Source organism: Narcine bancroftii, chromosome 2 (genome assembly GCF_036971445.1).
Source record: "Narcine bancroftii isolate sNarBan1 chromosome 2, sNarBan1.hap1, whole genome shotgun sequence".
Lineage (NCBI taxonomy): Eukaryota > Metazoa > Chordata > Chondrichthyes > Torpediniformes > Narcinidae > Narcine > Narcine bancroftii.
In genome coordinates, this window is record NC_091470.1 from 160,502,808 (window position 1) to 160,527,622 (window position 24,815).

Consider the following 24,815-nt stretch of genomic DNA (forward strand, 5'->3'; position numbering starts at 1 on the left):
TATGGTTTACATTAATTTCAGAAGCGACATCTTAGCATGGAGAGAGACAGGTTGAATCGATACAGTATTCATTTTCTGGGATATCAGCACAAAGTTCTATCGTTTTCAATCCACTTGCACTGACGTTACTCAGATCCATTTTGCCTAGGTAAACATAGAAGCAACAACTGGATGCACAAAAAAACTCAAAACAAAATACTTTGAAAAACTTTATTCAACATTACGATGCTAACATTTGCTTTCTCTCTTTGTGGTAATTGTGGATAACAATTTTGGGATGTTTACTGTTGAAAAGATCACTGCAAGCTTCAAGGTTAGCACAAAGGCCAAACTTATTGGGTTGAAACCTCGCGCGAGGAAAATAAATGGCAGCACTGCCGGAGCCACTGTAATGGCAGAGCTGCCACTGGAGTGGACGTAGGGAGAGTGGGGTACAGAGACACAGCTATCCTCTATGGAGTCCCTACCACCAACGGCTTTAAATAGATTGTTAAAGGAGCCGACGATGTTTTATTTTAAATCCCAGACCCCCAGGGTCTGGGCACAAGATGGCGGCACCTGTGTTCAACAGTGGCCACACGGGGTGGCCAACGCTTTGAACTGCACTGGAGTCTCGTGCGGCTGGAGGCGAATCCACAGACACTCAATGGCTCTGGGGTGATTTGATGAGTGGCCCGATATTGCATGGCAAATCCTCCAAAAAAATACAACTGATCAAAGTTGGTTGCTTAAATGACTTCACAAACCCACAATTAAATCTGATCAAATGGCCACACATCATAATCCCGCTGGATTACTCCTGAATGGTTTTCAGAACTTCAAATGATTGCCTAAAGGAATAATGAGAATAACAAAATGTACACCATGTTTTTGGCCACTAATCACAGAATTCAAGATGGTCCAAATTCTAATTTCTGCCAGGGAATTGTAAAAGTAAGTAAAGGAAGCAGAAATGAACAGAGCACAAAATAAAGGGAAGAAATGGAGGTAAAAGAATCATTTTAAAATAGAGGGATTGAGAGAGAGAATTATACTACAAAATGAAATGTACTCAAGACACATGTTTATGACTATTTTAGCATTCGCGCCAATGCACGTGAAGTAAGACTTTACAATTATCTTCACATCACAGGGAGATGGCTACCTTGAAGACCTTGTAGTAGATACCCCTGTTGATCTCCAGTGGGAAGAGGTTCTGCTCATCGGAAGAGCGAGCCCAGTTCACATACCGCAACCAATTGCCTTTGCTTGGATCTGTGGCATCAATACACATCCACCCGAATTGGGGGAAGTAAACCTGGAAGGAGAGAGTTGATCTTGGTTAGTGGTAAGTTCTGAACCAGTCCTCAACACCAATGTTCAGTAACCATCAACAAAACCCTCGTTTTGTTTTATTTTCTGAGCATCTAGGGTAGAAAAGTACTGTAAAGGGAATGTGACATCCAAATACACTTTATTCTGTTTTACTAGTGTGATAGTACAGACCTATCACCAATGTATATAGTTACAGTATCTAGAGTGTAATGACTGTGCTTACAGCGATTGGCTGAGAGCTTAGCCACGCCTACTGTCTGGGCCTTAAAGGGTTGTGTCCCTAGCCAGGTCGGATCATTCCGGACTGGTCGGCCACCTGTGAAGAGCTCCTGTCTTTTGCTAATAAAAGCCTTGATTTGGATCAACAAGTCTTTGGTTCTTTCGACGAGCTCTACAACTATATTCAAATCTTCTTCCAAATATTTGAGAAACTACTACTAAAACTCGAATCCTGCAAAAGTCAAGTGTCGAGCCTTGATGCAGAACGCCTCTGGCTGTCAATAAATGAATGACAACCAATGCTGGTTTACTGCATTTTCTCCCAAGTATTTCGAAATGGAAGGGAGTATGGTTGTCAAGGTTGTTGGTAAAAGCTATAAAAGGAGGACAGAAAGGAATTTTATGAGTGGAGCTACAAAGCAAAATTAATCTCTCAGTTAGCAGCCTCGATCCTCAAGAACCCTCACTACCCTGGCCATGCCCTCTTCACTCTGCTACCATCGGGGGAAAAGGGGGTCAAGAACCCTGAAGACGAGCACTCAGCAGCACAAGGAAAGCTTCTTCCCCTCTGCCATCAGATTGGACAATGAACCACAGGCACTGCCTCACTTTGTCTTTTTCTTGCACTTTTGTATTCATGCTGAAATGTGATTTTATTTTAGAAATATTTGTACTGTGATTCTGCCACAAAAACAATAAATTTTGTGACACGTTGTAGAGCTCGTCGAAAGAATCAAAGACTTGTTGATCCAAACCAAGGCTTTTATTAGCAAAAGACAGGAGCTCTTCACATGTGGCCGACCAGTCCGGAATGATCCGACCTGGCTAGGGACACAACCCTTTAAGGCCCAAACAGTAGGCGTGGCTTAGCTCTCAGCCAATCGCTGTAAGCACAGTCTAGATACTGTAACTATATACACTATGTACATTGGTGATAGATCTGTACTACCACACACGTTCATGACAATAAATTTTGATTCTGAACAAAGTCTGCAGATGCTGGGGTCGAGTGCAAATGAGCTGGAGAAACTCAGCTGGAGTCACACTGGAGTTTCTCCAGCACATTTGCGTATTGCACAAGAGGCTTATAAAGTTGGTAGAAGTAACAGTAGGTCAGAGGGTCAGGAGCATTTTAGAACTCAGTAGAGGCACAAGCATCAATAAAGAAAGGTAAGATGAAACACAAGGGTAAACTGACAGCAGCACATCAAAAGGTACTGAAGGAGCTTCTGCAGCCTTGTAAAAAGAAAAAAGATCACTAAGGGAAAAAAATGTGTTTCCCTTATGGACAAAGACGGAAGAACTTAGAACGGGGTACAAGGAAATGGCAGAGAAAATAAACAAATACAGATTGTGAGAGTGAAATAGCTTTGTGTCCATCTTCAGAGAAGACAAAACCTGCCAAAAATACTGGAGAACCAAGTGTCTAGTGAGAATATGCAACTTGAGAAAAGAAATATCGTTAAAAGGAAAAAGTAGATGTTAGCAAGATTGTTAAATAATAAATTCCAAGGAGTCAATGATGTGCTTCCAAGATTTTTGAATGGTGGCAGTTGTAGAAATCCAGATTGATTTGATTTTTTGAATTTAACTTCCCCCAATTCACATTGTGTGTAGGAAACAAATTCATTTCTCCAGATCAATAGATTTGGTCCCCTTGTTATAAAAACAGTAATTTTAACCATGCTGCTCTTCTCCAAGAACAATTTAAAACTTTAATTCAGTGGTTCTCCATCTTTTTCTTTCCACTCACACACCACTTTAAGTAATCCCTATACCGTAGGTGCTCTGTGATTAGCAAAGGATTGCTTAAGGCAGGATGTGGGTGGAAAGAAAAAGTTTGAAAAACACTGTTTTAAATTGTACCTAATTGACTCTTTATGTGCACAGTTTCAGAACTCCAAAAGAAATGGGCCAATGACAATTTTTCTCAAGCAAAATATTTCAGTTAAAGAGCAGTGATTTTGAACCTTCCCTTCCCACCCACATACCACCTTAAGCAATCCCTTACTAATCATTGAGCACCGATGGCAATAGGAATTGCTTAAGGTGGTATGTGAATGGAAAGAAAAAGGTTGAGAACCACTGCTTTAATTCCTGTATTGCTTGTCCGTAAACTTTAAAAATGTCACCCCAAACCAGGGGTCGCCTTATACTGCAAATATAAAATACGAAGCTTAACAGCTAAGTTCAGATGATTCGCAACCTGCTGAGGGCAACAACAAGAAGACCACTACCTGCAGAAGGCCATCTCTGAAGCAAAGTGCCAATTCTGGAAGAAGCGAGAGACAGAGACACACCAGCTATGGCAGGGAGTGCAGGCCATAACAGCCTACAAAGTGAGGGCGAACAAACACCATAGGTGGCTGTGATGCTTCATTACCCAGAGCTGAACACCTATGCCCACTTTTGAAAAGAAGAATCAAAGAATGCCTACTATATCCTTGAAAAGGCTGAGGACCCTGTGATATCTGTCTGTGAGGGTGATGTCAGAACATCATTCAAGAGGGTGAATTCTCGCAAGGCATCAGGCCCTGAAGGGTACCCTGGAAGGGTACTGAAAATCTGCACCAACCAACTAGCGGGAGTATTCACAGCATTTTCAACCACTTATTGCTGCAGTCAGAGGTTCCCACCTGCTTCAAAAGGGCATCAATCATCCCGCTGCCCAGGAGATCAGTGTGAGCTGCCTCAATGACAATCGCCCAATAGCACTCACTTTTACTGTGATGAAATGCTTTCAGAGGCTGTTCATGGCCAGAATTAATGCGTTCCTAATCAAAGATCTGGACCTGTTGCAATTCACCTATTGTCACAATCGCTCCACAGCAGAAGCAATATCGCTGGCTCTCCACTCAGCTCTGGATCACCTCAAAAAGGGCAATTCATACATACAGCTACTCTTCATAGACTACAGCTCAATTTTCATTGCTGGGCAAGAAACTACAAACTCTGGGCCTCTGTATCCCCCTAGGCATCTTGACTTTCTCATAGGAAGACCACAGTCAGTAGATTTGGAAACAATGTCTCCTCCTCACTGATCATCTACACAGGTGCACCCCAAGGGTGTGTACTTAGGCCACTGCTCTACTCATTATACACCCATGACTGTGTGGCCAGGCACAATTCCAATGCTATCTACAAATTGGCTAATCACAACACAGTTGTCGTCAGAATCACAAGCGGCAATGAGGAAGTGTACAGAAGGGATATAGATCTGCTCTTTGAGTGGTGTCATAATAACTTTCCACTCAACATTAGCAAAACCAAGGAGATGATTGTGGTCTTCAGGAGGAAGTCAGGGGAACACAATCGTCCTCATCGAGGGCTCAGTAGTGGAGAAGGTCAAGAACTTCAACTTCCTGGGTGTCAACATCTCCGATGATCTGTCCTGGAGCCAGCAGTTATACTTTGTGAGCTATCTGTGGAGATTCGGTATGTCACCGAAGACTCCCGAAAACCTGTTCAGGTACGGTGGTCAGCTGGTTGCATCAGTGTGTGGTACGGAGGCACCAAATCTCAGGACAAGAAAAAACCACAGATGGATGTTAACTCGGCCTGCGACATCACAGGCATCAGACTTCACTCCATCAAGGACATCTACATGAGGCGGTGTCTTAAAAAAAAGCAGCCTCTATCCTCAAAGACCCTCATCATCCAAGCCATGTTTAGGTTTCTACCATGAGAACATTGGCACACAGAGTCTTCTCCAGTCTGCAGGAGACACTTATGATCTGAAAACCCAAAGCCCCATTCCCTGTTCTGTCTCAAGATAACTCAACACCTACATGGAACCAAAACTATTCACAAACAGAAAGGAACAATTTGGGAACAACTGAACTGTCAGTCAAAGATGGCAGTTTCCTGTATCAAAGCTCAATACCATAAAAAGAGAATCATTTGGCTTGCCTCCACACCTCCACCAGAGGAGGTTGTACTCACCAGAGAGGATTGATCATTGTGGTGGAGAGGGTCAAGTTCTTGGGAGTCACATCTCTTGGAGGATATTTCCTGAACCCAACACACCAATGGCATCATGAAGAAAGCATGTCAGTCCCTCTATTTCCTCAGGGGTTTGTGGAGGTTTGGTATGACATTGAAAACATGGGCAAATTTCAACAGACTGGCTGCATCATTTTCTGGTATGGGAACACCAATACTTCCAAGTATAATGCCCTGCAAAAGGTAGTGGACATAACCCAGGACATCACAGGCAAACCTCTCCCCACCATCAAAAACATCTACAGGTAACGCTTCCATCAGAGAGCATCAAGAATCCACAACACCAAGCTCATGCTTTGTTCTAGCTGCTACCATCAGGAAAGAGGTATAGGTGTCACAAGACTTGCACCACCAGGTTAAGGAACAGCTGCTCCCCCTCCACCATCAGACTCATCAAAAATGAACACAATTGGAATAAATATTGTATTTGAGGAAAAACCTTCATTTTAACACAATTTACTCAACCAATCTAGGTAATAGGTAATATATTCTATTTTTCCAAATCTTTGTTAATTTTATTTAATAAAAATTAATAATATTTTTGTCAAATCTGATTGTATGTGAATACCTAAATATTTTATTCCTAGATCTGGCCACCTAGGTTCCATTACTTCCTTACATTATCTCCATTAACTAAAGACATAATCTCAATCTTCTCCTAATTTATTTTGTATCTCGATATGTTTCCATATTCTTTTATTCTAATTTTAAGTTGTTGCAAAGAATTGAAAGGACCTGTTAAATAAATCAAGACATCATCTACAAATAAATTTATTTTATATTCTTCTTGTTTCATCTTAATACCCACAATCTTTGAATCTCATTTTATTAACTCAGCTAATGGTTCTGTTGTTAAAACAAATAAAACTGGTGACAATGGGCAACCTTCTCTACTTGATCTCGTTAATTCAAAAGATGTTGAAATCTGTCCATTTGTCACTACTTTTGCAATAGGTTTTTTTTATACATCATTCTAACCCAATCTATAAATATTGAACCCAATTTACACTTCTCTAAAATTTTAAAGGGGAAATCCCATTCTAATCTGTCAAATGCCTTTTCAGCATCCAAAGTAAATGCCACATTCAGGCCTCCCCTTTTTTGAACCAAATGTATTAAACTAAGAAGCTTCGCTAAATTACCTGCAGATTTCTGAGCATTAACAAATCCAGTTTGATCCATGTGTTAATTTTGGTAAATATTTTGCTAATGTTTTAACAGAAAAAAAGAATCTCAGGGTTGCAAGTGATGTCATGTATGTACTCTGACAATAAATCTGAAATCTAAATCGCCGTGAAGCAGGTGTTGTGTCCAAAGTGGAAACCAGAGTTCAGAAATCAGAGAAGTTCCTGAAAAAATGGTCTGAATTCAGATGACCAAAGATTTCCAAAAAACTAGAAGAAAGCAACTAGGAGCAGCCATTTGCAAGGTTAGGGGGAGGAGAGCGAGAGCTACTGTTTTGAGCAGTGTGATAATACCAGATTTGAAGGAGGACTGGCCCCAAACTCTTCATAGTCGTTGCTTACATGGGGGACAGTGAAACAAAATCACACAAGCAGCGCTTCACAATGCAAATTTTTCTTCTAAAATTTTTATGGCTGACTGGGTCAGAAAACAATTAAAAAGAGAAAGCCTCAAATAATGAACAAAAGTTGAATGTTACTCGTGATTCAAGGATCAGCTTCCTCTATAAACAGTCCCCAATATCCAAGAAAGCATACATACAGTAATACAAGTGAAGCAACATGTGAATCGTTCCAACTGCATGATACATTGGGAACAATTAAATAGGCTTAAAGGGATTTGAGGGTTCTACACATTTGCAACAAATCCAAGAAGAAATAAATGAAAAGTAAAGCCACATGCTTCGACTGACACCTAATGATTGATAACCAAACACTACTGCAAGAAATTTAAATAGTGAGAAGGCTGACAGCAGAATACTGTTTCACTGAGAGAATTCACTTGCTCAGATTGTAGTGATATAAAATATGCTCTTTTCAAATTGACAGCTGCTTTAATTTGCATCAGAATTTCACTGACTTTAATAACGTCAAAGGACTTTGGAGTATTTAAATTTGACGCCAGGCAACGTTAGAGTTGATGAGGAAATGAGGCAAACCTTAAATTACTGCAAGAGAATTTGAGGACAAGGACTGCAATGTCTTGCTCTGCCTCAACAGGGTCCTGGCAAAACTACATGTTAATATGGTAGGTTGTGCTTGCTTGGGAGGAGGGTCGCGAAGGTTTGCTAGATGGACTTCTGGAAAGATGAATGAAATAAAACTAAGTGGACTGAGCCAAGTCTACAGTTTAAAAATGAGAAGGGATTATATTGAAACATATCAGGTTCTTATGGGGGTTTGAGATGCGGTAGGAGGGGAGAAAGCGTCTCAAAATAGTGGTCAGGCATTCAGGACATGGGTCCAAATTAATTTCTCCACGTGAGGTTAGCATATCCTTGGAGTTCTCTAACAAGGAGACCGGAGGTGAATCGACAGAATAAAATATGAAGGGAATCAAGGATATGGGGTTGGGATAGGATGATATTAAAGGGAAAACTGAGCCATTATCTTATTCATTGTGAGCGCAGGCATGATGTGCTGAATGGTCTGATCTTTCTTCCATTTTTGTTCCAATAACCAAATGCTTGGCCAAACGTGTTAGAAAACACATCTTAACTGATCCAAGTGAAAAAAAAACAATGCTGGAGAAACACAGCAGGCCAAACAACGGTCTTTATTTAGCAAGGATAAAGACCGATACCCAATGTTTCGGACTTGAGGCCTTCATCAAGATAGGAGCAAAATGTAGGCAGGGGTCTGAATAAAATGGTGGGAGGGAGGAGCACAGGCCCACAGGCAAGAGATGATAAGTGAATAAGTACGCTGTTTAGCCTGCAGAGTTTCTCCAGCATTGTGTTTTTACTTCAATCACTTTTGTGTTTTTCAGTTTTAAAAGAGCATATTTTATATCATTACCAGTGCATTCTCTCCTCCCTTAACAGATCCAATAGGTTTAAAGCAGCCATTCTCAATGGGAGCCATACACCACCTCACCACCTCCCCTCCCCCAGGGACCAGAGCACATTTAAAAGGGGCTGCGGACTGAAATATACACTATTTCTTATGATTTTTATGTAGTTGGTGGGAGAGAAGTACAAAAGAAACCAACTAAACCTGACTGCTTCACAGGGAATGTGGCCCATTAACTTTGAGCAGAGTCCTCAGGGGGGCCCAGAGCTGAAGAAAAAAGGTTGAGAATGGTTGGTTTAGAGGTGAAATTCCAGAGTTTTTGATCTTGGCAGCTGAGGGTTGGGCTGTCAGCGATAGAGTAATTAACACAGTAATGAAAGTGCCAGAAAGCAGACATTGGAGAGGGGCTGGAGAAAACAAGAGGCAAGGCAATCCTGATGGGGTTGGGGAAGGTTGGGCTGGATGTCAACACAGGGGTTAATTTTATAAAGATGAGGCGATGCTAATGGTGTGGCTAAGGAAACAGCAGGGCGGGAAGAGGAGGCAAATTTGTACACCACAGCAGATTCCTGGAAGAGGTCTGACATTCAGAGTGCGCAAGACAACTTCCTCCAACTCCAAATATTGTCACAGACATAGGATTTCTCCTTCATACTTGGCCTGCATTTGGACAGTGCATTTTACCCTGAACTGTTGTGCCGTATGGCACTCATAGCTGTAGGCCCATTTCTGCTAATGGCACATTTTTGCTAATGGCACATTTTTGTTATAAAAACCATGGATAGAATTTATGATATCATAAATAAGTGTGATTTCTATTGTACCATTACAACACCAAATATGCCAGTAATAACAATATTGTTTCCTTTGGTTCAACAACAATCTATTATTAGTTCTTTCCTTAACCAAGGCACCAAGTGTAGGGGCCGTGGTCAAATGATAAACTTCAGCTCTTCACGTGTGAAAATTAAGTTTTAGACCAGTGGTTCTCAACCTTTTTTCTTTCCACTCATATACCTCTTTAAGTAATCTCTGTGCCTCAAATGCTCTGTAAGGAGGTATGTGAGTGGGATGGGAAGGTTGAGAATCACTACTCTAGACCCAATTGTTACTGAAATATTGTGCTTGAGAAAAATTGTCATTGGCCCATTCTCTCTGGAGTTATGAAACCGTGCACGTAACGAGTCAATAAGATATGATTAAAACAGTGGTTTTCAACCTTTTTCTTTCCACCCACATCCCACCTTAAGTAAACCCTTACAAAATCACAGAGCACTGATAGCATAGGGCATACTTAAAGTGGTATGTGAGCGAAAAGAAAAAGGTTGAGAACCACTGTTTTAGATTGATGCGAAAGATGAAATCCATTCACCCTCTAAAACAGTGGTTCTCAACCTTTTGTGGTCTAAGGCCAATCTGGCTTCCGGCCTCTTATACCGTGGCCCACTTCTGGCAAATGACCGAGCAATATTTGAGTCAAAGGCAGCTCTGTTGGAAACACATCTGCATCTAATTTAAAGTATCTTAGGGAATCTGAGTTTTTCTCAGACTATTTTCTTCTTTCCTTTTTTTTTTGCATTATTAGAGTATTTTCTAAAAAATATTTAGAATATGAATTATGGATATGATTTACAATTAAAATCAACAGAAATATTTTAAAAAGAAAACATTTCTAATGAACAAAAATACACGGAACACAGATTCAAAATCAAAGCTCAAGCCACTTTAATGAGAGCCCCTGTTCCTGAAGTTTCTTCAACAGTTTCCACATCTTTGGTTCTGTGGTAGATCTTGCACACCTGTCTCCACTTCATGCCTTTGTCTTCAATAGCAGCAACGTTGAAGAGCCTGATTCTCAAAGTTAAGTGGTCATGGCGTGACTGAGACATGGCCTCGGACCCACCCTGACCTCAGTGGGTTGGGTAGTCTCAGTGGCCACATGGAAACACCCTGTGTCCCACCAGTGGGCTCACTGGTTGGGAACCACTGCTCTAAAACTTTCCGAGTGTTTTCCAAAGCTGGATGAACTGGATAAAAGGTATCCAGGAGAATGGCAGATTTGTGATCAAACGACAAATACATCTGACTCACATCATCAAGCACTTTTGGTTACAGATCCTATAGTTAAAATATTCAATGTAGCATCAATTGTTGTTTCCAAGTTACAAATTTCTCCAACTCTACATACAAATGTGGTTATGGAATTCACTCCCAACTGGTTCTGAATAGGACAGTCTCAATCAGTTTCTCTTCATCTTCTCAAACTACCTTATTGTATTGTAAACATCGATCAAATCACCCATCAACCTTATAAATTGAAGGGATTATTATCCTAGTTTGTAGAATCTCCTCTTGCAATTTGATCCTTGGCTGTTCAACCACATTACATCCTGGGGTGTGTTCAAGTTCACGCTACTGTCACATGTACCTAGATGCAATGATGAAGGTTGTCTTATAGGCAGAGCAGTAGATATGGCAGACACAGTACAAGTAAGACACAGTACAAAAGTGTGGAGTTACAGAGAGAGATCAGTTAGATTGGAGCAAAGCCAGCATATTTTACTATTTTGAGGTTCATTATGGAGTCCGATAACAGCAGGAAAAAGTGTGTCCTTGAATCTTGTTCCCGACAAGAGTGGGTTTAAGACAGTGTGGCCGGTTTTTTAATCTGTTGGCTGATATTCCAAGGCAACAAGAGCTATCAATGGAGTCAATGGAGGAGAAAGGGTATTACGTATGATGACCTGTGCCATGTCTATATCCTTCCATAGTTTTTTGCAGTGTTTGGGTGCAACAGTTCCCAAGCCACACTGTGATGCATCTGATAGAATACTTTTAATGGTGTACCTGCATTTGTTCTCAAGGGATGCTGAAGACATACCAAATTTCCTTGGACTTCTGAGGAGGTAAAGGTGCTGGTACTCTCTCTTGGCCACTGCATCGACAGGGTGGGCTTGAACGAGTCACTGGAGATGTTTACCCATTGGACTTTGAAGCTGTCCACTCTCTTCATCTCAGCACCGTTGATACACTGGGGAATGAACTCTGCCCTCTTCCAGAAGTCTATACCCAACTCTGTGGTCTTGCTGAATTTGAGAGGTCCAGGCACGAAGCCACAAATCATTCACTTCTGTACTCCGCCTCGCTGTTGTTCGAGATCCTGCCTTCAACAGTGGCATCATCCGCAGATTTATTGATGAGTTGGAGTGGAGTTTGGCTACGTCATCATGGCTGCACAGGGAGTATCATTAAAGACCGAGTTCATGGACCTGTGGTGCTCTGATGTTGAGGAAGAAGTGCTGTCACTAATCCTCACTGATTGCGGCCTGTAGGATAGGAATCTTGGACCCAAATGCAGAGAAGGTTGTTGATATCAAGATCACATTGGGGATTAGTTTTCTGGTACTATTGTATTGAAAGCAAATCTGTGGTTGTTAAATAGTAGTCTGACGTAGATGTTAGTGTTGTCCAGATGTTCCAGGGATGGTGGCTAGAATTGTTCACTATTCTCCACGTTGGGTCTGACAGGATTTTATAGAGTTGCAATGTAACTTCTAACCCCTCATTGTCTAGGTACAAAGGCCAGTATTCCGTCAGTCCTCCTGACCATTATCTGTACCTTCCACGCCACAGCTTTTTAATGATCTCTGTACACAATCTCTGATGCCTTTTTGAACTCTGAAACAGGACAGGATAGTTTCTAAACGGTGAAAAGGCACTTAGGTCTGAAATACATTTGCTTCAACTGAAACCCGTTGGTGGTAACTTGTCCCATTTGCTGAATGAATTTTCACTGTTAGGCTTTAGTCTAAATTGTGTAAAATGTCGTCCATCTTTCTGTCCTCCAAGAAAATTTCTAAATTATCACCCTAATCATTTATAAATAGGGTTGACAGCAGCATCCCCAACACAAATTCTTCTGGTGCACGTCCAGTAACACGCTGCTGGTCTAAGCATGACACAATTATCTCCATACTATCTCCTGACATTCAACCCTTAGTCAGATTGTATCCTCAGCCTTGATTTAACAATCTCTTATGATGTATTTAATGGAATAATTTCTCCAACAATTCAAAAAATAATTGGTGATCCTCAAAGTTAAATTGGAACCTTGCTCTTTAATTGCTCTGGATTATCTGATGATGTTTTATTGACTTCATCTCAAAACCAGATTTTATCTTTTACTTCATCAATAGCCAGACATGCAATATTGATCAAATGGAAGGATAACACTCCACTGTGTTGTCGATTTCACTGGATATCCACGTGTTAGGTTTTTTTCTAACCTTGCTAAATGGAAGGGCTTTTTAAAAAAAATATGCTCTTTTAATTGTATCTTAAAATAACTGTATGGCTTAATTTTATAATTTAAAAAGAAAGAAAAAAATGCCTGCTTCCTCTAGTATTAAATTTTGCCCTAACAAACTATGTTGACTTCCTAATCATTTAAAACCTCCCAGTGTGTACACTCACTTCAACCTCGATGACAGTTTCTTGTGATTTCCAAAAATTCTTCCCTCATCTTTAAGCTGCAATTTTTCACCTTAAGGGAATGTTTCTGAATTAAAGGAATCTTGAAAGGTTAGAAACATGTTTCAGCACGGTGCTTGGGGCCTTGTTAAACATATAGATTTGTTGGTTATTGTGTGACTTGTAACAAGGCATAGTGTGTCCCATTCAGGCATCGCAAAAACAAATTGTCCCACTCAAGTGTCAATTAGAATTTAAAAAAAATATCAGGAATCCACAAAGTGAAAGCAAACAACATTATTAATCACTCTGGTCAGACTAGCTCTCTCACAGTTTAACATAACAGACATTTTAGATTCATTCACAGTGGCTTCCCACCAATCCAGGAGCTGCTCATCGCAGGTAGACTGATGGGAGTCTGGCACAAGCAGTCACTCTGTGCCATCGATTGTAGTCCTACTGAGAGTGGCTTCCCAGTAACTGCCCTGGCTCTTGTGTTACCTAAAAAGTTGCTGCATTCTTCCTGGTTGCACTGACCTCAATAACCAAATAAATCTTGATCAGTATGAACATTAATTTTGCTAAGTCCTGGCACTGGATTTTTAATTTTGGTTTCCTGGATGTTTCTTCCAATATGAATGCTGAAATCAACATGGAGGCAATTTCCTTCCTTACCATGTTACCGTTTTGTTTTCAAGGCCCCCATATTATCCCCTGACCACATTTTTCCAAAGGTTAATTGTAAATTTTAAAATACATTTTGATACTATTTTGCAAAGTTGCTCCTCGCAATTATCTTGTCCCCTGGTGTTCTCCAGATGATGATGAATGATGCAAATTTTTGGTCTATTGTTACCTTTTATTCATTGCTTCTGCTTGTTTAATGCCCTTGGTCATCATTTTATTTGGGAAAGAAAGCTCTCGTCGCTTGTTATCCAGAAATGACTAGCCTCATCCACTTTGGAATCTTAGTAACTGTTTTCTCCCACTTTGAACACGCTTCACCAAATTTGTCTCGCTGCTCATTACAAGAAGGCTGTCCTGCATTTATTCCAGGTCATTGTTGTGGGAAACAGTTCTGAGCACTGCAGATATTTACAACCCTTCCCAGCACAAGCTGGTAGACTTCCCAAAGTCTATATGAAAGTTAAATTCCATTAACAGAATCACATTGGTTTTGTCACAGTTTCGTCAAGTTTAATTGTCATCTGATTGTACAAATACAATCTGATGAAACAGCAAACTCTTGGTGCAAAACATGTAAGCACGCAACCAGACATAACACACATTCAGATAAACAACACAGATGCAGGGCAAGTATTTCGTCGATACAAATAAATAAATAAATCTTGTTTCATGAATATGAGAGCCTCGGATGGTTAGTGCAAGCAATTCCTTTGGTCGTTCCACATACTCACTGCCCTTGGGAAGAAGCTGTTCCTCAACCTGGAGTTCTTCCCAGTTGGGAGCATCTCAAAAATGCTGTGTGGAAGGGGTCCTCAAATGATTTTGCACGCCCTCTTCAGACAACGATCCCAGCAGATCACGTCGATGGGCGGGAAGGAGACTCCTTCTGCATTTGTGCATTCTGCCTCTTCAGAGCAGCCACCAGGGGAACAATATTCAACTCAAACAAGCATCTTAACTCTGCCTTTTCTACGAACTGCTACCTGAAAGTCATCGCCATCTACTTAAGATTGTGTCCGGAACCTTGGTGAAGAAAGTGCCCTTGGCTGCAATATGGATGCAATCATATTTCCTCTCTCTGAAACTCTACCACTAAAACCCCCTTTAAATTGTTCCACATAATTTCATTCAACAGGAGACAAATATAAGTCACGGTTGGTGTAACGGTTAGTGTAACATCTTTACAGTGGCAGGGATCGGGACCGGGGTTCAAATCCTGTGCTGTCTGTAAGGAGTTTGTATGTTCTCATCATGTCTTGAGTGGGTTTTCTCTGGGGGCTCCAGTTTCCTACCACTGTTCGAAACGTTCTGGGGGTGTAGGTTAATTGAGTGTAACTGGATGGCACAGGCTCGTGGACCGAAATGGTGTGTAACTGTGCTGTATATCTAAATTAAAAATTTTAAAAATTTCCCAGCTGAACACATTTTAATTAAGTCGGTGTAAAAACATCTTCCATTTAAACTCAAAAAACAATGTAAAGTGAACTTTGATTTGAATGTTTTAAATCACGAGTTTTCAATTTCTTCACCTCAGGGATGGCCAACGTACCATATTTCAGAGTTTTTTCTACATGATGATTTACGAGTGTTTTTTTAATAAATAGCAGTTGTTGTCAGCAACAAAACCTATGTGATTGGGTGTGTAATAATATTGTGTTCCCTCGAAACAATGGCTTGATAAGCACAGATTTAAAACTAACACTTGGGTTACAGCCACGATTTTCTGGATGTTTTGATTGAACTTTGTCATGGACAGACATCTCTGGAAAACATCCACATTGCAGGAATTGGAGTTCAAATTTTACAAGCTTATATGAAAATTGTGTAACCAAACTCCTCCCCCATGAAGGAAGTCTCAGCTTGAAGTTCATTGTTCTTAGAGAAATCACCACTCTGATTCATGATCAGACATTTCATGGGAAAACACCAGAGATTTTTTTTAAGGAATGCATTGTTTCCTGTTGAATCAGATTTCTGATGGTGCAGATCAAAATCTAGGCTGGATGACCGCCACATGGAGAAAAAGTAAATACAATACAACGCTCACAAATAAAAAATAAAACTTATGCAGACAAGAAAAGGAACCATACACCTTTTGGGAATATTTGCCAATGTCCCCCCTCCATCAGCACTTCGTGCTGCCTCGAAAAAGAAGCTAACATATTAAAAGACCAATCCTACCCTGGTCACACACTCCTCTCTCTTCCCATCTTCTCCCCCGCCATTGGGCAGAAGGTGAACAAGTCAGAAAACACACATACAACTGGATCCAAGGACAGTTTCGTTCTCATCTTTCTTTCTTTGGCTTGGCTTCGCGGACGAAGATTTATGGAGGAGTAATGTCCATGTCAGCTGCAGGCTCATTTGTGGCTGACAAGTCCGATGCGGGACAGGCAGACACGGTTGCAGCAGTTGCAATGAAAAATTGGTTGGTTGGGGTTGGATGTTGGGTTTTTCCACCTTTGTCTTTTGTCAGTGAGGTGGGTTCTGCGGTCTTCTTCAAAGGAGGTTGCTCTGTGAGGCGCCAAGATGCACAGTTTGAGGCGATATCAGCCCACTGGCGGTGGTCAATGTGGCAGGCACCAAGAGATTTCTTTAGGCAGTCCTTGTACCTCTTCTTTGGTGCACCTCTGTCTTGGTGGCCAGTGGAGAGCTCGCCATATAACACGATCTTGGGAAGGCGATGGTCCTCCATTCTGGAGACGTGACCTACCCAGCGCAGTTGGATCTTCAGCAGCGTGGATTCGATGCTGTTGGCCTCTGCCATCTCGAGTATTTCGATGTTGGTGATGAAGTGGCTCCAATGAATGTTGAGGATGGAGCAGAGACAACGCTGGTGGAAGCGTTCTAGGAGCCGTAGGTGATGCCGGTAGAGGACCTATGATTCGGAGCCTGAAAAACCTCATCTTTACCAGACTATTAAATGGCCTCCCATTAGTGAATTGATGCTGACCATGTACTGTTTTAACTAAGTATTTAATCTGCAGCACTATACTCTCCACTTTCATGCCATGTTGAAGGATAGGTCCACTTGCCTGGATGAACATTGATTTTAGATGTACAAGTTCTTCTATATTCTGCCTGAGTACAGTGTACCATGGAGGAAACGGAACACTGTTTGACATGTTGCAATATTTTTGGACAGACCAGTTATCAATGATGTTAGTTCATTGATTCTGAAGGACAACTAAAATGACAGGTGTTCAGCCCATCAGTACCACTCTCCTCTTTCCTTCTGTACCCATCTCACACCGCCATCAACTTCACTCTGATTATTTTACCACTAACGTACATTGATGACTTGATGAATTTCTCCAGCATTGTGCTTTTGTATTGATGTCTACCTTATAATCACCCAACTAACCTACAGGGAACAGAAGTGAAATAATTCTGAAACCTAAACAGAAATGTGAGAAGATATTAGCCAGTCAGGCAGCATCTGTGAAGAGAGAAAAACCAGTCCATATTTCAGGCTACCAGCCTAATCGGAATGGGACGATATTCTGTTGAAATTAAAGAAATTCAGGGAAGCATACGCTCGAATACAAATAAGAAGACTTAGTGAGAGAAATTATGTTGAGTATTTATGAGGGATTGCCCATAGTTATGGATAAACATCATATTTTTAGATTTTTCGTAATTAACATCTCTATCTGACATTTTTTACTAAAGAGAATAAACTTTTTTTTAGTTCTATGTAAACATAATAAAGCATTATCAATTCCCATCTTTCTTTTAACTAAGCCTGAAAATGAATAAATACGAGCTGTGCCGAAATAGTTCTGCGCGCCTAAATGGGTCTGCGGCAAATTGGGCTGCGCCAAACAGGCCATGCCAAATCATTCGGGCCAAAATGGCTGCGCCGAAAGGTCCTAAATCCCAGCCTAATCTATCAGCATATCTTTGGGATGTGGGAGTTGAGAGGAACATCTAGAGTCTCATGGGGAAAACATCCAAGCTCCATGTCGACAGCGCCTGAAGTGAGAATTAATTGGTTTATTATCGCATGCAGAAAAGATACAGTGTTAAGCATTGTTCTGCATGTTATCCAGGCAAGTCACCTCATACTTAGAGCAGCAGATGATAAAACAAAATATATTGTCACTCAGACATTATGCAAGAGAAAAAAATACAGTAAAGCATCTTTTACCAATGAAAGGTTCACCAAACCCACACTTGTGGCAGACCAATGCCTTTTTGCCCTGCCATCCTTTACTCAGACTTATCATAGGACCATGTTCTCCTCCGCTACGCACAGAGCAAAATGCCAGCAAACTCAGCAGGTCAAGCAACATCTGTAGAGGCAAAGGGATGGCTGTTGCTTCAAAGACTAGACAACATGCGTTTGTTCAAAACAAAAGTGATACCAACTTAATGTGGCGAGCTAGAACATTAAAAAGATAAAGATCCAGTGATAGTCATCCTTCAAGTCCATGACAGTGCAATGAAGAACAATAGCTGATTTGGTCATGATTTTAGTAAGTAATCAAACCCAAATTTCTTGTATCATAATACTTCCAAACAAGCCAAGTTCAAGTTTATTGTCATCTGTTTGTACAACCTGACGAAACAGCGTTCTCTAGTCCTTGGTGCAACACACAAGCAGACATAACACACACACACAGTCAAACAGTACAGTACATATACAGGACAAGTATTTCATCTGTATAAATAAATAAAAAGGCATTATTTTGTATGGACGAGAGTCTCGGATGGTTAGTGCGAGCTGTTCCTTTGGTCGTTCAGCATTCTCACTGGCCATGAGAAGAAGCAAGAATAAATCAATATTTGACCAATTAAATGCAGAGATTTTTAATTTTCTTATTTGGCCCACCTTAAAAGCAATAAAAGGTACATTTTACAGGCAATAATTAAATTAAAAGAAATAAAGAGCACTGCTTGACATTTATTTATTCTCTCAAGTTATGTGCTACTTTCCATGGATAAAAGATCCCATCCAAGATTATATTTTAGTCGCCGATCGTGAGAAGTACTGTATGGACAGTATTCGTTGATGATCTCACCACATTCCCAATGTTCCTTTCCAATGGGCAGTGATCAGGTGCTCGTATCCCATCCAAAGGCAATTTTACATCCACAGGAATGGATTAGAAGGATGTCATCAATATGATTTGCTATCACCCGAGGCCCGCCTCGCCACCAGCATGCCCATGCCTCCCAATCCTGACAGCTGGTTCTCACAAGTCAATCTCCAGCAGTCTGCTGCTAGTGTGAGGCATTCAGCCTTCAAACTCCTGGCTGGTCTTTTGCTGCACTCACTTTCCCTGTCGGGTCCTCTCCCAGGTAGAAGATGGGGTTGCGGCAGTGCTCTGGTCATGCCTTGCTCTGGTCTCCCGGAGCCTGCATCTCTCATGGACTGTTGCCCGGCATAGGCTTAACATCTTGGGAACCCATGGTTTCGCCAGTTCAAAAAAAGGAAATAGCTCAACCCTTCTACAGCCTATTAAAACCTGTACTGGGCCATCTCCATAATGACCAGACAGAAGGACTCTGCAGAGGAGCACTGTCTCCCTCCCCTGCTCTCCCAGGTCAATGCCATCGCTGATTTTACAAGCAGTGCCATAGTTATTTACTTCCAAATATTTTTGGCCAGTTTCCTTTCAAGCTGTTGGAGCACCTTTTGACAAATTAGATAAGTTGTAGAAGGACTGCTCTTTCAGTTTGGATTTCCCTCTTCAGACCTCACCTCATAGAAGATAACTTGATCAAGACGATTTCCATTTCTCATAAACCTTTAATATTCGACAGTAATATTTTTTCACATGGCAGAATTTTTAAAACATACATGGAGCCTTTTGAAATAATGTGTGTGTGTGTGTGTGTGTGTGTGAGAGAGAGAGAGCATTCTGGTTGATTGCATCACTGTCTGGAATGTGAAGGTGTCAACGTTCAGGACAAGAAAAATCACTAGAGGGTCGTGAACTTGGCCTGCGACATTACAGTCACAAGTTTTCACTTCATCAAGAGCATCTACAAGTGACTTAAGAAAGCAGCCTCTAACCTCCTCAAGGACTCCCACCACCCAGGCCATGTCCTATTCACTCGGGAAGGAGATTCAGGAGCACTCAACGGCACAAGGACAGCTTTTATCCTTCTGCCATCAGATCTCTGAATGAACAATGAACCACAGACACTGCTTGATGTTGATTTTTTTCTTGCACTATTTTTATTTATTTTGTAAGGTGGTTTATAAAAATGTTTGAACTGTGATGCTGCCACAAAGCAAAGAATTTTGTGACATGTTCATGCCAATAAATTCTGATTCTGGTATTCAATGAATTCATGAGATGTTTAATTCTCAATCAGTGGTGAGTTAGTTGACGGCAGAGGGGAATATTGAGGGGTGTGAACAAAATTAACCAACATGGCTACTCCTGACCATTATCCACCTGCTGGAAATGTGAGCACCAAGATCAGGACAATGGTTGGCCATGACACTCTCCCCAGATTATAAACCACTTCCCATCAACACACCCCAGGGTCATTAGTTCGTTCAGCAGGATCATTGGATGAAGGAAAACAAAATAGGATAGATTGTGAAAAAAAATTGTAAAAGAAAAATCTGGGAGAAGGGATTCCGTTGGCTGAAGCAGAAAGCTTCAGTGATGCAGGAAGCAAGGACTTCCATTTGCTACATGCGGAAATGTTATTGTTGGCCATTTCTCTCCATGGTGAATTGAAAATGCTTTTGATACTGTTTGGAAATTCTGAAATGGAACAAAATTTGTTTTCATTTCCTCAAATTAAAGTTTTACACAATGCCCTAAGTGATGAAAATAATGTAATTTATCGGCATGCTTGAAAAAGGAGGGCAGGCAGTGTGCTAAAGCGCACAGAGTTACCTTCTGAAATTAGATAAGGTGTTTCTTCATCGGTCTTTTGTATGATGTGTCGCCTTCTTTGCAGCAAAGTGGGTGGGGGGCTGTTGGGGGGAGGGGCGGGCTGTGATGCTGAAGAAGAAAACAAAGAATAACCTATCGGGTGAGTAATTGAAGTACTGGAGAGTGGATTATACTGAGAGCACTCTGCGAATCAAAGGTATTCAGAAAAACACCCCAGCTGCACTGGGATGATTGCTGACTGTTGCCTTACTGGTGTAAAGTTTGGTGTCACTCAATTCAATAATTTTTAATTGGACTTTCACTTGCTGTTTTTCTAAACACTCAAGCAGGGCCCTGAAATTTATTGTTTTTTTTCTCTCAGTTCTGCACTATCAGTTTACATTTCTTTATTTGATGACATGTGTACGTCGAGCACAGTTTTTTTTTCGGACTACCAATTAGTGGTAATTCTTCCTCGCCCACAGGAAAAAAGGAATCTCTGGGTTGCGTGAGACGTCTGACAACAAATCTGAATCGGAGTTTGAAAAGTGGGCTTTATCATGATTCCCAAAAGAAAAACTGAACGGCTAGTCTGAGAGTCGAAATACAGACCAAGACAATCATTACCATTCAAACCATTTGGCAATATAGAAAAATTAATTTGCTCCTTTATCATTAGAAATTTATCTGGGGAAACCAATCACAAGCCCTTGTTGAATCTAAAATCCCAAGACCTCATTATAGATCTCAATAATAAACTTGGCCCCACGTAAACTTTGGCCCACATTGGAATTTAATTGATATGAAAGGGCCACCTGCACGGGAGGCGCCTCGGAGCGCACTCTGGCTCCTGTCCGCTGTAGCTGTACTCCCGCTACATTCAGGTGCCTGGGGGACTTCAGTGCTCCGGCGATTATCCCTCCCAGAGAGAGGGTTAGAAAGTGCGCCTCGGAAGCGCCTCCTGCTATTTCAGGTGGGTACCCCGAGAGCTGGATAGTGGTAGAACATGCGGCTTTACATCGGGGTATTCTGGCCACCTGAAAGAGCCTTATTTCTACGCAACAGTGTCAATGTATCTTATTTACTAAACAAAAGTCATGAACATCAAAGTTGTTACAAGTAGTTAGCAAATGCTTTTATACATTTTAATAATGTGATTTTACCATATATATTTTATCATTTTCATGACCTATTTAACAACTAAATAATCTGGTAGCGTTCCATCGACATTTAATTTTGGTGACTATTTATTTTTAAATCAGCTAACTCCTATTCAAAATGTGAAATCAAATTCCAGGCTTAGAAACATTATCAGTGTGCAGCAAATTTATGTCTGATGCCTTTTCCTCATTTTAAAAGTATTTCTGCTTTTTCAAAAAAAAATCTTCCAAGTTTCAATGCAGGCTTTAGCACTTCTTCCTCACTCCGTAACTGACAAAGGAATTCCTTCACACTCTGGAGCAGATAGGATGTGGTTGACTGCATTCAATAAAACTTATTAAAAGTTGGTATTATTCAAATAACTTATTTTAATAAAACATCAAATGAATATTTCATTCGATCGTGATGTGGTAACTGTTAGCTCATAAAAATTGGAACCATACTGGACAGAGAAAACCACTGTGAAGCGATCCTTTATTTATTTTTGCTGTCAACAGGCCTTCCTTTCAGCTTTTCTCAACTATAAAAGCTCCCTCGTGCAAGAGAAACAGATTTCTCCATTTATATGGTTGCAAGGGAAAAGAAGGAAGTTGGTTAATGATGGGTGCTCGAGACCACATTAAAAGAGAGGAATGGTACTCCCAGGAGAGGAATTAAACAGGAGCTTTGATCTGATCCTCACTTTATAGATATTTATTGACCACCATCTAGTTTCTGCCAATATAATCTTCCTTTCATGCACAAATATGGTTTGATGGATCCCTTTGGCCAATCTGGAATTAGAAAGATTATTCAACTCTTGTTTTTTTGAAAAATTAGCCTCAATCCTGACAACTGCAGCACATTAGATCTGCTTTCACATTCTACAGCCTACTTCAGATACTCAAGACCGATAGCCACGAGGGATCAAATAAGGTCAGACAACATATATCAATTCATCACTCTCCAAATGTGTGATTCAGCTCGTGAACACACTATTCCACAAGGCCAAGAGAGCAAACAAAACAAAAACATTGAATTCAAAGAAAAAAAAACATGAGAACAATTTTAACTTTTGAATAAATCTGCAAATGTGGGAATTCAAGCACACGATATTTTCATGGTAGGGACAGGTAAATCTCAAGGTGGAAAAATCGATGATTTTGTTTCAAATATCGCAAATGTTGCTGAGAATCTCACATCAGGTGACCACATTCCATGTGTTGCCACATTGACATGATTCCAGGAAGAGACAATTACTCTGGTTAAAAAAAACAAATCTTATTTTTGAAAATTCAGAAATGCTGTGCCACATGCAGGAAGGGTTTAGTTCACAAAACAAATTTTGCATTTTGAACATGTTTATAACCACCTGAAAAGCAACCATCACATCACTTACCTCCCACATATACACTTTGCTTTTGACCTGGGATTTTTTCTTCCTTTCTCCCAAAAACGGACCGTATTTTCTGCCTTTCTGAATCGACCTCGTGGCCCACACACCTGGAAGACAGAAGATTCATGAAGTCACACAGCCAATGAAGCTTAGAACAACTTTTATTTCATATTTTGTCATTTTTTTCATTATAAAACTGGAGGCCATTCAGCCCATTGGGTCTAGGTCAGCATTCAGTGCAATCTACACTACACTTCTTCACACCCAGTCTTCTGCAAGGATTTTATTCCTTTCCCTCAATTCGCAACACTTGTGTAACTGCGTCCAGTGCTCCTGTTGTGGTCTTCGCTATATTGGAGAGTCCAGACGCAGACTGGGAGATCGCTTCACTGAGTACCTTCGCTCTGTCCTCATCAGTGACAGGGATATCCCAGTGGCCAATCCTGCACCCCACTCCCCAATGTCTGTCCATGGTCTCATGTACTGTCAAACCAAGATCACCCATAAATTGGAGAAGTAAAACCTCATTTTCAAGCTGGGCACTCTCCAAATGGATAGCATTAACATAAACTTCTCTGGTTGCTGCCAGCCTACTCCCAGTTCACCCTCGGTCTTCTTTCTTCCAGCTCTCCACCCCCTTCCCTCTCCATTCGCAGAGCCATTCCCCCCTCCCCCTTGTTTGCTGGTGAGCCCTCTCTCTCTATCACCTCCAGCTTCTGGGACTGTGCCACTCCCCCTGCCCTTCCCTTCCACCATTTTGTTTGACACTTTGTCCATACCTCAAGAAGGCCTCAAGCCAGAAGCATTGGTTATGTATTTTACCTTTGCCATATAAAGGACCTGATGAGTTTCTCCAGCATTTTGTTTTTACTTCAATCGCAGTGCCTGCCGACGTTTGTGTTTTACTCCCACTAACTTAATTCCTGGCCTATTCTCTCACATATGCCTTTCAAGTCTTTGGGCCTTGAGTCTTCTGTCACCTTAAGTGCTCTGTGATTAGTAAGGAATTGCTTAAGGTCAAAGTTGGCTTCAGAACAAATGTAATCAAGGAACATTAGGGTAACCTCAGGGGGGCACAGATTTTTCGGCGTCGCCCAATTGGGGTGGGGTGGCGGTGGGATCAACTGACCCAGCAGGGTTGGCCCTTGAAGAAGGGCTCAAGCCCAAAAAGGCGGTTCTGTATTTTTAACCTTTGCTACATAATGGACACTGTTTGACCTGCTGAGTTTCTCCAGCATTTTGTGTGTTTTATGACAATGGCCAGAGGTTAAAAGTGCAAGTGCAAAAATTACATATTTCTCAAAACCAAAGGTCTGGTCATCAAAATTTCATGAGATCTTGTCAAAGGAAACACTTACCTATGCGCCTCTCGTCAACTGCTGACTGTTGAAGAGTCACCTCTTGAGGAAGTCCCTTCAGTATACACTGAGGTACATCAACTAACATCTCGACTTTGGATGCAGACATTAGATTGCTCTAAAAGTAATAATTACAAAAAGGTTATTGTGATCTCCTTTAAACAAAAAAAGGTTTTATTCAGAGTAAACTTTCTCTTTTTACTAACTCAGTGATCCTTCAGCAAAATATTTCTATTTACAGTTGACGTAGTGGTCAGCAAATGCTGTTACAGTTGCCACTGGTCTGGACTGGACATGGGTTTGAATCCCGTGTAAGGGGTTTGTACGCTCTCCCCATTTCTGCATGGGTTTTTTTCCCCTGGGGCTCAAAAATGTATTGGGATGTAATTTTGGCGGCAAGGACTCTTGGGCT

General features: G+C 41.1%; 1 protein-coding gene and 1 long non-coding RNA gene across 3 annotated transcripts in view; one reads left to right on the plus strand and one right to left on the minus strand.

Moving 5' to 3' along the window:
- prdm2a (PR domain containing 2, with ZNF domain a) overlaps window positions 1-24,815 on the minus strand; it is a 132,875-nt gene that overhangs the window by 60,729 nt on the left and 47,331 nt on the right. Inside the window, exons 4-6 of the mRNA XM_069918969.1 lie at window positions 24,404-24,521; window positions 23,049-23,152; window positions 1,145-1,297 (exon numbers count right to left, since the gene is read on the minus strand). Of these exons, the coding sequence (XP_069775070.1) occupies window positions 1,145-1,297; window positions 23,049-23,152; window positions 24,404-24,521 (375 nt within the window). The remainder of the gene's footprint in view (window positions 1-1,144; window positions 1,298-23,048; window positions 23,153-24,403; window positions 24,522-24,815) is intronic.
- LOC138754548 (uncharacterized) overlaps window positions 1-24,815 on the plus strand; it is a 43,504-nt gene that overhangs the window by 12,325 nt on the left and 6,364 nt on the right. Inside the window, exons 3-4 of one of the 2 annotated variants that reach the window (XR_011351820.1) lie at window positions 1,133-1,327; window positions 3,676-5,990. This is a non-coding gene — a long non-coding RNA (uncharacterized lncRNA). Of the gene's footprint in view, window positions 1-1,132; window positions 1,328-3,675; window positions 5,991-24,815 lie in introns of those variants that run through there. The other variant, XR_011351819.1, reaches the window with a different exon arrangement.